This window comes from Convolutriloba macropyga, chromosome 6 (assembly GCF_964194025.1).
Source record: "Convolutriloba macropyga chromosome 6, txConMacr16.3, whole genome shotgun sequence".
NCBI classification, from domain to species: domain Eukaryota; kingdom Metazoa; phylum Xenacoelomorpha; order Acoela; family Convolutidae; genus Convolutriloba; species Convolutriloba macropyga.
In genome coordinates this window covers 70635738-70651130 of record NC_134473.1, presented here as the reverse complement: position 1 = coordinate 70651130, position 15393 = coordinate 70635738, and the positions used below count along the sequence as shown (strand labels likewise).

General features: G+C 36.6%; 1 protein-coding gene across 1 annotated transcript in view; it reads right to left on the bottom strand.

Annotated features, from left to right (window-relative positions):
• Positions 1-1065: 1065 nt before the first annotated feature.
• Positions 1066-15393, bottom strand: part of LOC142340577 (uncharacterized) — a 31549-nt gene continuing 17221 nt past the window's right edge. The window contains exons 7-11 of the mRNA XM_075391249.1: positions 11224-11460; positions 8711-8911; positions 3565-3825; positions 2986-3228; positions 1066-1893 (exon numbers count right to left, since the gene is read on the bottom strand). Coding sequence (XP_075247364.1) covers positions 1306-1893; positions 2986-3228; positions 3565-3825; positions 8711-8911; positions 11224-11460 — 1530 coding nt within the window. The 3' untranslated portion in view covers positions 1066-1305. The remainder of the gene's footprint in view (positions 1894-2985; positions 3229-3564; positions 3826-8710; positions 8912-11223; positions 11461-15393) is intronic.

Below are 15393 nucleotides of genomic sequence, written 5' to 3'. Positions count from 1 at the left end.
ACTTTATGCAAACTGGGCGCTACATCTTGATCCCGCTTCTGAAGACGAATGTCAAAACAAATACTAAAATTCGTGATGTTCAAATCATGCAAGACATTCGATTACATCTGTGAATTATACAGTAACCTATTCTCAAACACTAGAGGAGGTTCAGTGGCTTGTGACGCTGAAAAATCCAAAAACGACAATAAATTTAAAAAAAAAACTTAAAAAAGCAAGTTCTATCAAATAATTGCAAAAATTTGTCACATTAAAAGGTTGAAATTTATTCCATGGCCAATAAAAAAATGTCACTAACTTATTTTCAAACCCCTTAGGAGGTTTTTTGGCCCCTGGGTCTGGAAGGATCTGAATAAGGAAGAAAAAATTTAAGGAAAAAAAGTGAAAAAAATTGCACGTTTTATCAAAAAATATGCTAACATTCGTGATGTTAAAATGTTGAAACTATTCCATTACCACTATAAACTATGCAGTAACCTATTATTATAATTTAGAGGAGTTCCCTTGACACAGAGCTAATAAAAATCAAATAATTTCAAAATTTTTCAAAAAGCTTGTGCAAAACAGTTCAAATTTGCGTGTTTTTAGCGAGCGGTTGTTCGTCAGTAGCTAGAAACGGGGGGGGGGGCACCGAGGGCTGATGGGGGTAACAATGGGGTGGGGGTAACAGCGGGTGGGGCAATAGTGAGGGGGGGGGGTCAACAGTGTAGAGGTCTTCAACCTCTAAGAACCACACCATAAGTATGTCGTAAAAACAGTTTGAGCTGAAACAGAGCTGAAAGGTTCTAAGAGCACTTATTGCCCACTGGGCGCTACCTGTTTATCCCATTTTTGAGGACGAAAATTCAAAAGAGTCGGACGAAAAATCGGTAAAGCGAAAAATCGCATAAAAAAAAGACCGACAGGACTAATATAATTGCTACAAACGTCGTTTGAGAGCAATTAAAAAACAAGAGGAGGCCAATAATAGCCCCAGCTATCGCTGTGCTGCTATTAATAAAAAAATCAAGAAACTACAGGCCTTATGTAATTGCTACAAACTCCGCTTGAGAGCAATTTAAAAGGTTATGATCGGAAATGTTTCATTTAAAGAATTATAGTGACACCAAGACCGACAATTCGATTATCATATCTATATAATCAAACAATTTGAATATGTCTATTAAACTAGCACCATAATTTAACATCTATAAGAACTAAAATCTAAATGGTCACACGCACACGAACTCAATGAGATTTGACTGACAGAAAACAAATGCAAACAAATGGCAGAGCATCTTTGCCAACAAACGCATACGACCATTACTATTTTAAATCAGTTTCCGAATAATGATTACTATTCGAGTTAGAAATAATTTGATCACGTTGATTTGAGTTAATATTTAATTTCGTATCTGATTGTCGACCATCTTGTAGTTGCTTTAAGTTCGCTATTTTCTCCGACGATTGCTGCGATTGTCCAGCTGACCCAGATGGTTGTTTACGTTGTTTATCTACTGGATTTTTGTTCATACTTTTAGCAAATTCGTTCACAAATGAGCCCTGTTGCGCAATTTGTGAAGATACCAACATGTTTATACTGTTCATGTTATTGGTCATGACTTCCAAAACTGTAAGACTGTTTTTCATGATCTGCTGGAATTGATTCTGTTGTTGGATATGTGAGTTCACTATCAACGACATCAACTGTTGAGACGTGAACTCTGAATCGGTCGACTTTTGATTTGAGTTTTGATGTTTGTATTCTTTAGAATCTTGTGGAGCTTTTTTACTACTGCTTTCACTAGTACTGCTATCAAATTGCAATTTTTCTGATGACGGACTGTTCTGCTGATGTTGGAATTTGGACAGATCTAAGTCTGGGCTTCTGGACTCTGGTAATGATCTTGAAATCTGAAACAAGGCCAAACAATCTAAGAAATACATAATTGGCATCAAGGATTTGAGAAAATTATGATCTACACAATCAGATTAATATAAATTTTTTCCTTTGCTCATTCCTCTTTGGGCGAGACCTTGCCTTGATATGGTCCTAAGAATGTACCCAGTAATAGCGCAATGCTAACTCAGCTAAAAACTCCCCTTTGATTGCGTGAGTTTAAGTTTGGAAACGTTAAATTTCATGGAGCATTTTGCCGTTTCCGGAAACGCAACAGATATTGTTTGCCCTATAGCCAAACACCTCGTGAGTTTTCTTAATGAGCATCGAAAAGTCTAAGTGCTTCTACTGCACAAACCGTATTCCTCTATCAGTTGTTCATGAAGCACAAATTTTTGCTCCGCTACATCGCCAACAAGACCCGTTTTTGGTAGAAGCATTGAGAACAGTGTTCGATCGCAGCCAGGAGTTGAAAACTGTCGAACGCGGAACATAAATGCTTTTGCACGATAGATTGAAAATATTTCCTGTGCGCGAGTTGATCGATGGAATGAGGTTTTGACAGCTGGTGACAAATTTGCTGCAGTAAAGGCAGATTCTATTTTATCACGGAATCTGTCGTACCTGGCAATTGCGTCACATCTCAGATTACAGGTACCTAACTGTGTGCTCTATTGGCTTTCCGTAAAGTCTTGAAATCTTTTGTGCCTTGAAATCTTGGACGTGCCTTGTAATCTCGGAAGTACCTCTTGGATCGTCTTTTGTGTGAAGTTTTACAAATTGAATGACTACAATTTGCTGCGAAGCTCATGTGATCGTCCTTTAAACTTAACTTTAATAGGTTGCATTTGATCTACCCCACCCAGTCCAGATCTACTCTGCCACCCCACCCCCACCTCCCCCCCCCCCCCATCTAACTGGGCGTATAACTTCCACTAAGCCCTCAGGCGCACGTACTACTTTATTCTTACATAGTAACGTGTTATATGTTATATTAAAACACATAATTCATAATTTTTAGGTGAGCATTCGGGTGGTCGCGCGGGGTGGGGGCGTGATATATCCCCAAGTACTGTATAAAATATATTAAAGTATTCAGAACTCACTTGTGATATGTTTGATAGCTGATAAATGAGCATAGAGTGAGAGATAGAGGCTAAAAGGAGCAGCATCACCACCAGTCCTTTCACCAGGCTAGAAGATGCCACCTGTTGCACCACTCCACCTATTCCACTCACAGCAGAGCTCCGGTGTCTTCCTAGGCTTCCACCTGGCATGTGTTCCACTAACTCTTCTACAGTTCCTCCATTCGCTGCAATCTGGTCATTTGAAAAAGCAAATGTTCGATCCTAAACAATTAAATCAAATTATATTAAAATCCTCACAACCAGCTTTCGAAATTTTGGATCTTCTGGGTTATATTTTAATGAAATATTTCAGGGAGTTTAAAAGGAATTGGAATTCAACTTACGTCTTTTATAACGCACTCGATAAATATGTAGTAGTAACTTATACAATCGCCAAGTTCATTCCCAATTCCTTCGAAAATCCGGCAGCTAATTTATTTTCTAAGTCCCCAAATATCTCTCATTTGACTACACGAACAATCATCAATGCAAAAACAAACGTCCGCACAATTTTGAAAAGGAAGAAAGATTTTTGGAGAAAGGACGAAGAGTTCTAACCCTATGAATAGACATCTCTCTGCTTACTGCAGACTGAACAGTTGGTCGTCTTCTAATAGTTGTTTGAGCAGACTGATTCGGATATGAGTTCAAATTGTTCGCAGAATCGGATCTCTCACTCGCATCATTGTGATTGTTGTTGCTATTAGACGGCTGCTGTGTAAGGTTCCCTCTCAACGATGTTGAAGCGACACGCGACACTCCTGCATTTGGGGCTATTTTGGATTCGCTAATCTTCAGCTGAAGAGCCTTGTCCAGTGCCTGGATAAAGTAAAAAAAAACCCATCAGATTAACACTTTATCAAGGTACACTTATTACCATAATTCAGTTTTAAATACCAATTCGATTTCATATATATTGAGAAAACGTCCTTTTTACTGCTAAAATTGAATGAAGCTACAATTAACATTGACGCGGCATTTTCAATTAAATTAATTTGGATCTATGCCAGAATACACTCGTTGACCAAAATAAACGCTCAAATTGCTGATAATCCAAATAAAAATTGTCAAGTTTTCTGTCACTGGCATTAAGTTTAACGAGGCTCAGATTACTGCAACTTCTATTTCGAATTTTCTGAGCAAGTAAACTTGTCAGCTTTTCCAATTTATACCTATTAAACTCCTGAATTATATGTATCGATTGATAGAAAAATCTAATGAAACGGCCAAAATTAGGCTGACCAAAGCAGACTTCAGAAACATACAGTGGATCTTTTCCGTTTTTGCGCCCTTCCTATATAACCAGTCTGCTTGCACCCCCAAATATGTACTTTTTGGTCCCTCGAATTAGTAATAATAAATTTCCGGCGCCAGTAGACAATTAGATGGACTTTGGTTTCCGGTTGTCAAACAAATTAGTGTCATGAAGATATTCGTACGAAAGATAAGCGCAAAAATAGCAAAAACTTGCGTTATTCTTTGTCTGCTTAAATTATAAGCATAGTTTAATTACCACATACAATTATGTCTTTAATTCAAAACTTCGCTGCATCATTCAATTGTAAATGCCGTTTGTGCATAATTGTATATTTTAGTGTATGACAAGCAAACAATATGCTATAACATGTATTAGTGGGGGTGCAAATGGACGTGCGGGGGATAACAAAAAAAGATCCCAGACGGTTTCCTGTGTAAAACTTCTATGATTGTTTACTTTTCTCACCTAGTGTATTAACTTCGACGACAGGCATTTCACCATTTAAATTAGCAAAATTAAGTAACTTATACTAATTTACAGACGTACGTGATTTTTGTGTGCGTAGATTAAAGCAATACATGCAAAACTGTCGGATAACTCAACTATCAAATAATGCTATCAAAAACAGATCAAAAATTAAATCTGACACTAAAATCACGAACGCTTCAAAATTAAGTACATCAGAGAAACCAGGGTACCATTTCCTCGGTCACTAAAACTTCGAGGCAGATAGCTTGCTTTGAAAGACTGCACTTAGCCTTAAAGAAGCGAAAGTCCATTTTTTTGTAATTTAATGTCCTATAGGAGACTCAGTTTAGGATAAAAATAGACTTTCTATTCTTTAAATCTAAGTTCAATCTTTCCAAATAAGAAATCTAACTTTTGACACTTGAATCAAACCACTAAAATAATCGGCTACGGAGACGGAGACTTTTGGTTTATTTCAACCAAAATCTGAAAAATCTGTGGTTTAATCTGTAAAATTGAACTCTTAACCTCAATTTCAAATGAAATTCAACACTTTCGTATCCTTAGGCTCTCTAAATAAGTTAGAACAAAATCTTATTCCTCCACGCCGGGCATCGTGCCCAGCACCCGTGTCAGGGCACTAATTCCCTCGAGTGACAAAGATTTTGTACCATATACTTAGAATACTTGTGGCACTGCTTGTTTTTATTAGTTTCACTCTCCCTACGGCTTTGTTTCAATCATTTAATAACTCGATACGTCAAAAAGCAGTAGTTTAATGTGCATTCAATGCGTGTTCATGTATTAGAAGTGTTCTATTCTTTTCAAAATTTGAGTAGACAAAATTTCTCCGTACAAACCAGCGGTTGAAACCTAGCAGTGTAGTATTAAAGCTATATACGTTCAATAATGCGATAAAAATCATAATTTGGTGTTCAATATTACACTGAACGCCCGAAATTAGTAGAAAGAACCAAATTTTTGAGCCAATCACCATATTAATTACATCATCCATCTCCTACATTATTGGCCTTCGTACCCATGGAAAAGAAATGGTAAATTACCAGATACGCCCATGTAAAGTTGATAAACTCTATCTAAGCTATACAGTAAAATAGTTATTTTTTACAATGTATTCATACCTTTTCTACGTCCAATGTTTAACGCAAATGCAACTTTAACCGTAGCTGAACAAAAGTGAAAACATTTTGAAAAAAAAACATTCTTGTTACTGTGAAACTTGCGATTTTGATAAAACTTGGAGTTATCAAATGTATATGATCTTAAGTAATTGAGCCCAAAACTGGTCCACAAATTCAAGTAAGCAATCCTAAATGGGAAACAAATATTACTACGTGCTTGTAAAACACGCATATTAGACAACTGCATTTTGATGCTGCCTGTCATTAGAAGTTTCACTCCAAGGTCTACAGGGCTCGTTTCAATCCATTACTAATTGATGTGTCCAAAGGCACTAGTCTAGTCTATATTTATGTTCGTAAAAACACTATCCTTAACTGAAACACCATCCACCACTAAAAATCACCAACTTGGCACTCGGTCTCATGCATCTTGGTCTCGTGTATTAATTAATTGATGTGGTTTTAAAACCAGTGACTTACCTATCTTTTAACAACTGAAGAGATGAAATGCGCAGTGAAATTACGCACCACTGCTCAAATATTGCTCTTACTAGTCATGAGTTAACGACTTAGTCAAAGCTTCAAACAGCAGTAAGCGCATTAAACTTATAAAAGAAGTATTTTAGTTAAAACACACTCAGTAAAATAACGGTTGGAGCTAATTAGTATCACCTGCATACAATGAAAAGCAGTAAAAGCGAGTAGTTGGTCAAAATTGAAAATATCGCTTATGACCGGTTACTCGCTTATTATATCGGTTACCCACTCGTTAAAATATACACACTTATTGCCGGAAAGAATGTTAAAATGGTTGACCCAATCAACGCGGCGATCCACCATCAACCGTTCTGCACCTAATATATGGCGTGATAGGCGAAAGGTAAGGTGTGTGATTGACACGCCAATGAACGATAGTCCGATCCCGTGCCTCTGTTAAGCTGTCTGTGTGAGGATGAGCTCTAACTTAACCGTAGATGAGAACAATCTAACGTTAATGCACTGTAGATTAGAAGCCTAATGCTGCGATTACGCAGAAACAAAATTATCAACATAACCTACTAACGTCGGGAGAATTGCTCTCAAACGACCGGCGAGCTGTTGCCTTCGTCATTAGCTAGCAACGGTTTATTGAGGCTAGCTTTAGATTAATTGAATGGGCGTAAGGTGAGAGCAGCGGGCGTGCACCCCAGCGGGGGTGCAAAAGTGGATTGGAGGGACTGATGTGGGGGTGGTGGGTGGGTGGGGTTTGGGATCAATTTCTAAGAACCGCCCTTCACACCATAAGTATAAGCCAACAAAACAGTTTCTGTTAATCGCATACTTGAAGACAAGTAGGTCGACAGGCTCTAAGAGAACATAATGCAAACAAGGCACTACCTCTTGATCCCGTTTCTGAAGACGAAAATCAAATCGGTCAGACGAAAAATCGGTCAAGCGAGAAATTGCATAAAAGAGACAAACAGGATTAATATATTTGCTACAAACTGCTTTTGAGAGCAATTAACAATGATTTCCTAAAAAGTGCCTGTTAGGTCACGTACGATAAAAACATTTCTACTATAACTCATTGTTAATGAGGATCAGACATGACATTACGCCACATAACAGCAACTGAAGTAAGGCATCAACAAAGAGAGAGAGAGAGAGAGATGAAACCTGAACGAGAAAGAGGGAAAGAAACCCTAACCAACAGAGAGCAAGAGAGATAGGAATATTTTCCATGATGGGATTCGACTCTGCAACTTATAGTTTTCTAGCGTTGTCAGTAAACAAATCATAGAAAAAAGGGGGGGACCGGTTCGGTAGCGGGGAGCGATGGACTGTTAAGACGTAAAAACTTCTCAAAATGACTTATTGATTGTGAATAGTACCAGCGGTTACTAACTACTGTACATTAAAATCAAATCTAGCGTTTTGTAATGACGCCCAACATTCGAAAACAGATGGCAAAGTTTAAGCGGTTAAAAATGTGCTCGAGATAAAAGAAAACCAATACTCCTGTTCTAGTCATAAAAAGCCAAACTCAATCGTCCAAACAACTGCTGAAGACATCAACTGAAACCAATGAAAACTGTACTGACCACTATAAATCGTGCGGAACCTACAGACTTTTGCAACTACCATAATTGAGCAACTATTTGGCACTTTTTTATGGGGTGGTGCATGGGAAAAAAGAAACAAGTAACAGCAATTGATTATTTACCCTTGGGTCTGTGTTGTTGAATAAACTAAGGTTTAATAGCTTCAATAACCTAATTGTGGCTAACAAAAACTAACCAAATTAACCGAAAGTCAATTGTAGTTGCATTGAACGCAATAACACATCCGCCGAAATTTAGCGCATTTCCTGTAATCAAGTCAGATTAGTAGTTTCGAAATTAAAAAGGATGTAGGCCGTAAAAGTTATAATAATGCATCGATTTAGTTTACATCTATACTTTATGAGAATAGTGAATTTAGAAGTACATTCTAGATGCGATAATTTCATTAAGGCGGAATTAAAGCGTTAAGGTTCAACTAAAATCGGAAACCAAAAGGACGTGCCGTTGGATTAATTGCTAGCATAGAAGATTCGGATTTGCTTATTCTCTCGGTAGAACATAGTCATCTATGACTGATGATATTTCAAATTCTTCACTAAGATATACGTAAAATGTAGTGGATATTCGGTGGATTTATCCCTCCACTCGTTAGGCTATATGAACAACAGCGTTTTCAATGCTAAAACGCTCATTACTTTGTTCATATACGCTTAGCACAAAAATTTATTTTGAGGATAAAGGTGGATCCAAAACTGGCCAGTCGACCAAAGGGGGGGGGGGGTCAAAGTACTTACTTCGCAATGGTTCCTCATTCCAATCTCAACCTGCTCCCTGATGATGTCCTTCATCATGACCCACTTGACGAACTCTGTCTTTGAGAAGAGCTGCAATCTGAATCTGTGTCTGCTGTTTCTAGTCAGGCAGTACTTGGTGTGGATGATGAAACTGTCGCTGAACTTGCTGTGATTGCGCACCGTCGCATGAGCACTGTACAGCTTTAAAAAATAAATAAATGACATGTAAACAGATAAAAATATCTAATGGAGCAGAGGCAGGTTAAATATAGTTTTATCAATTCTTAAGGAACTTCTCAAAATTACTGCTCCTAACTTCTCCCAACTGCTGCTAATCTATAAGAACTCGGATCCATGCCAAACATAGCCGGCAGATTGCCGTAATAGCTGCGAAAGAATAGACCTGCGTACCGTATAATAGAGATAGAAACATATACAGATACAAGTTGAAAAAAATATCGAAGCCGATCAAAAAGCTATGAAAAAAACATTCAGCGATAAATTAATAAAGCTTGTTAAAAATTGATTGCGCAGAAGCCTTTTTATTAGGGACCTTTATTACACATATGAGTTCCTTTGACCTTAAACAAATTCAAATTAAACAAGTGAAAAAGTCATTTTATTGAGTGGGGTAAGTCACGTATGATCACGCAAATAATCATAAAATCTTTGCTAGAGAGAGAATGAGAAATGGCGTCATGCGCGCCCTTAGCGAGGAAGAAGTCATTCAGAAAATTTGATTTTTTTCAGCTTTGCTGCGTGAACAAATGTAAAACGGAAAAAAAGCGATAGACGAAATGAAAAACATAGCAGGAACACAAATTTTGACGTCACGAACACAAATTTTAACTACAAAGCAGTAGAAGTCATTGAAAAAGTCAATTCCAAGAAGTCAGGGTAAGACGAAACAGAAATCTGTTAGACGAAATAAAAAACATAGCAGGACAAGTCCTGACATACAATTCAAAGAATTTTCATTGAATAAACAGAAGACTAGACCTAGAAGGGACTGAGTGAATTGGGAAAACCATTTCCAAAAAAAAAATCAGATCAATAAAATAAAAAAAACAGAAAATCAAAGTCAAAATCACGCATGTGAACAAAAAACCACTAGCGAGAAATGGAAATTTAGTTCAAACAAAAAACTATGCCTAGAATGAACTATGAAAGGATTGAGAAAACCATTTAGAAAAAAAATCCGATCCAAAAATTTGAAAAAACATTAAGATTCAAAGTGAAATTGCCGCATGTGAACAAAAAAACCACTAGCGAACATTTTTTCAAACACCGCTTTCTCACTCTACTTCAAAACTAGAGCGAAAAACTTTCACACCTCAAAACCACCCGCTTTTTCGCTCCACTTCCTGTTTCGGTGTGACCAAAATCACAACTTCAATTTGACTTCAAAAATCATGAAAATGTGTGAACAGATCTTAAAAAAAGAAAGCCCCAATACAATTCACATTCTTTGAATTGTAAAAACCAAGAGCACGGCAATAGAGCTCAGCTCAGCTTACAGCTTCGCAGCTATAATAAGGATTTTTCAGTTTCTTTCCTCCAGGTAGAATAAAGCCATCCGTTTTTGATATTTTCATAGCCATAACGTTCAAAGTGGCAGTTATAAATTGAAACAGCGGTTCACATCTCAAGTTATCAGCCAAATAGCTCACATTAGCTTGTTCACTCCCACAGGCCATCGTAAACGTTTTCATTCACTCTAGGTTAGTGATGAATTCCAATATTCATAGTGATTCATAATCAGGATTTATAGTCATTTGTCAGATGCTACATTCTATCGCCACTTGACTATTGTAATGCATTATATTATTACTGCCTACCTGAAAAAAGACTGAAAAAGCTTCAGAAAGTCCAGAATGCCTCAGAACGCTTTATTTTTGGAAACATCGTTCAACAAGAACAACACAGCTGATGAAAGAGCTATATTGGTTACCAATTAAACAGCGAATTCAGTTTAAAGTCGGCTGTCTTATGCACAAGGTGAAAAACAAAAATGCTCCAGCGTATCTGCAAAGTCTGTTCCGACTTAATGTGGACTCTGCTAACCCAAATAGGCGTGAAATGTTTAGGGTGCCTGCTGGTAAAACAAAATTCCAAAAGCTGCTTTTCCAAACAGTGGATGCCTCTTCTGGAATGGCCTGCAGAGTTATCTTAGAAACGAACCAAATTACAAAGTGTTCAAGCAGATGCTAAAAACGATGCTTTTTTGCCAGGCCTACTAATTCTTATTGATGCACTTTTGAGATCAGAAAAAGTGCTAAGGCCTCCATCATCATCATGAATGATCACGTTTAAAGCCATGACGGGCAAACTAACCCAGATTAAAATATTTTCTACAATTCTTTTTGCAACACAACTGATATTGTGAATTCAAGTTTGATCAAAGCATATTTGTGACAAATGCTAATCATAATATTAGATTATTAAACACAAATAGATTAATATCCTGATGAATAGTTTAAACTTCTTCGAGTAACGGGTAAAAAAAACTGTACCTTTTTCTCGATAAACTCAGCAGGATCGACGTACTGCATTTCAGTGCAAGCGACAGTTTTGGGTGCTATGGGTACATTGGAGTTGGTGGGCATCACATAAGTCAGTTCCCTCTGCTGCTTCTTCTTGCCTCCTCTCCCATTTAACTCCCCTCCGCCTCCCCCAGAAGCACTCCCCTCTGAGGGTACATTCTGCCAACTTCCACACTTGAAGTCTGTAGCGTCTCTCCGTTTTAGCACCTAAAAATGACAACTTTATTATGATCCGTTAAAATTTTTTATCGGTTGATAGCAAACGGTAGATACGCAATAGACGCTAATTAATTAATTACTTTCGCAAAATTTTTAAAATATTCTTGAATTTTGACTATATTTGGCTTTCTCAACTAAGCCAATTTTTGGAAACCCGACTGGAACTCTTATCTTGTATAAATGAAACCTTTTAATGTATTCATGAGCTTTAAACTTCTGTTAGATAATGGGTTTTAAATTTTAAAACATTAATAAACATACCCGGCAAATTGCCGGAAAATAGCCGCCGTTGATTCCAATAAGCATGATTGGGATTGAAATAACAGAAGATATTGAAAAAAAAAAGATTTTTGTGCAAAAACATTTTTTTAAGTCCGATTTATTTTGATGGCATTTCGTGGTTGAACTTACTTCTGTTTTAGAGAGAGGCTACAGGGGCTACTATCAATACCAATAAGCATTAGAGATGGTAACTAAGACTTATAGGAACGACGTTCAATTAGCGGGCATCTAAAATTGGGCTTTATGGGTTTATCCCGTTTCTACTTCTGACTTCAATTTTTTATACTGACTCTGTTCATTTTGAATTGCTTTGCTGAGCAACTGATGTTCAAAATCACTTTTAGCAGAATGAGAGAAGAGAGAAACTAGCCTAGAGAAGTCAAAAAGATTTCACGCAAAATGTTGAAAAGGCGGCAAAATGAGGTAAAGCGAAACATTTTTTTATTCTGAGAAGATGAGGGCGGCTATTAAACATTGCAATTAATGTCTTTTGACGATGTGTAAATTGTTCTCATTAACAAGAAATCCAAGCTGCTTCTTTCTGAAACGTATGTGCACATAAGAACTTTTTTGCTTTTCCGACTTTGATTTCTCTAGAAATTAAAAGTGAATTTTTGGTGATTTGCGAATAACTGTTTTTTAGTTGACTTGTGTCTCAGTCTCAATAAAAGACATTTCTGTTCAGTCAGCCTTCTGATAAAGTCTTAACATAGCCGTCAGAGTGCTGGAAAATAGCCGCGATATAAGCTTGTTGCCTTCCGTGAATTGAAACAACTAAAGAAATAAGATTGACAGATCGACCACCAGCTTTTTAATAGAGCACTAGACTTTTTGGGTTAGATTCGGACTGTCATTTTAAGAAGACACATACGCTCTATAAAGAAAAAGACCTAATAGAGCTTTTTCAAAAATAATATTCAAAATCAAAAGGCCAAGACTCTAATACTCAAGAATTAGGGTATATACGTTTGGCACTACTTAGATGCACACTATTGACCTTAAACTAGTAAATGTTCATAAAATTTGAAGTTCATTAAGCGAGTTCAGAAGTCATTTTTTTAGTGAGGTAAGTCACGCAACTGACCAAAAATTAGAAAAAATGACCTCACGCACACAAATTTTACCTGCAAAGCAGTCGAAATCACATATTGAAAGTCTATTCCAAGAAGTCGGGTCGCAAGAATCATCGATGGAGACGACGAATTAAAAAACATAGGACATGCCATGAAATACAATTCAAAAAAAATGTATTAATTTGTGACCTGACAATCATTTACTCCGCTTTAAAAGGCAAATGAGAGCCGTTAGTAATGAGACTAACCAATAAAATAACACCAGAGCAACAAAACTAAGCAAGACTAAAAATGCAACTTTTTTTTGAAAAGACAGGATCAAAATAAAAAAACAACTGCTATGAAGTTAAACTGCCAACTATAATCCTATACTTCTCATTAGCAACCGGTCATTAAATGTTGACGGGTCCTCTCACTAAAAATATTAAATCATAAATTCAAAAAAATAACCAAAAATAGCAATAAAACTCGTTGAATATATTTCAAGAACACTTAGTATAAAAGTCACAAAACGCAACATCTCCTGAAGGATACAATTATATCCATTAATTGATTACTCAATGACCACCGTTGAGACCTGTATTCAATGAGATTCAGTGATAAGAGAGCAATAAGTACAACTACTAGCAAAATTTAAAAAAATCACTAGGCTTTTTTCAAAACCGAACAAGCGTATAAGTCACAAAAGCAATAGCTGTGAAATCAAATGACTTGCTTTCATTGAAACCTTTTTAGCAACCAATGAGACCGGCCGATAATGACACTAAGTTAAGACGACAACGTTGAAAAGACAAACGCGCAAAACTCAAAAACTTCGATATTATTGATAACAATTAGTGTCAAACTCATACAAATCACTAGCTTTGAACAAAAATGATTAATTCCATAAACGTAATCCCTATTAGCAGCATCACAGACCTGTCCCTAATGAGATTAAATGATATGACATCAAAAAGTACGATAAATACTTGCAGAACTCAAAAATTCACTCAAAATTTTTGAAAAAAGTAGTGTCAAAGTCGTGAAAACCACTAGCTGTTAACTCGAGCTGTTAATTAATTTCTTTTATGCCTCATTAGCAACTAATCAGACCTGTCATTGATGATACTAAGTGATAAGACAAGAGATAATTTTAAAAAAGGTGGCAAAATCTAAAATTCACTAATATTTTATGACAAATAATGAAGTCATAAAAACTTTTAGCTACCCTTAATGAATTTAAGCAAGGTATTTTGAATTCCGTCACGCCTCAAACCTAGTCAATTTTTCACTCCCTTTACTATTTCAGTGTGACCAAAATCACCACTCTAATTTGACTTCTCACTGACGTGAAAAAGCCGAAAAAAGCGTGAAGAGATCTTAAAAGACAGCGCACCAATACAATTCAAATTCTTTCAATTGTAAAAAGCACAATGTCTCCAATAATAGCCGCTATCGCTTCATGACAATTAATAAAACTTAACTTTTTTGAAGGTAGCCTATCTCCATTTTAATTGGTAGACAATTAAGCCAAGAATGTGGATAAGCGAAGACGGAACATTGTGCCATAGTACACTAGAGAGCCTCCTTGTTTTCTTATTTCATGAAGCACATACTGTAAATTATTCATTCCATCCACTTTAGATGCGTTATCAAGCTGGAACCAAATAACCATTGATCCCAAAAAGAATTTCATTGACATGATCATTTTCACATGGTAGCTTAAATCGATCACCTTCTGGTCTTGTTTTCAATTTACGAGACACTATGAAATAAAACATAGCCTGCATATTGCCGGCAAATAGCCGCGATAAACGCTTGTGGCCTTTCATGAATTGAAACAACTAAAGAAATAAGATAGACAGGTTGACCACCAGTCCTTTAATATACCACTAGACTTTTTGGGTTAGCTTCGGACTGTCATTTTTATGAGACACATAAGCTCTATAAGGAGAAAACCCTAATAGGGCTTTCCAAAATTAGGATCTTTTCCGTTTGTGCCCCCTCAGCTTAGTGGGCGCATATTATTTGCACCCCCAGATGCACGTGCAATATTTGGGGGGGCACAAACGAAAAAGATCACAAAATTAATATTCGAAATCAAAAACTCAAGACTAATATTCAAGAATTAGGGCATATGTTTGGCACTACTTAGATGCACACTATTGACCTTTAATTTCATAAGTGAGCTCAGAAGTCATTTTTTTGAGTGAGTTAAGTCATTGAAAAAGTCAATTCCAAGAAGTCACGGTAAGACGAAACAAAAATCTGTTAGACGAAGTAAAAAAACATAGCAGCACTAGTCCTGGCGTACAATTCAAAGAATTTTCATTGACTAAACAGAAAACTAGACCAAGAACGGACTATAAAAGGATTGGGAAAGGAAAACCATTTAGAAAAAAAACCAATCCAAAAAATCGAAAAAACTAAAAATCAAAGTGAAATTGCCGCATGTGAACAAAAAAGCACTAGCGAGAAAGCAAATTTTTGTTCAAATACATTTTTCTCACTCTACTTTAAAATTAGAGCGAAAAATTTCACGCCGCAAAACCACCCGCTTTTTCGCTCCACTTCATGCTTTGGCGTG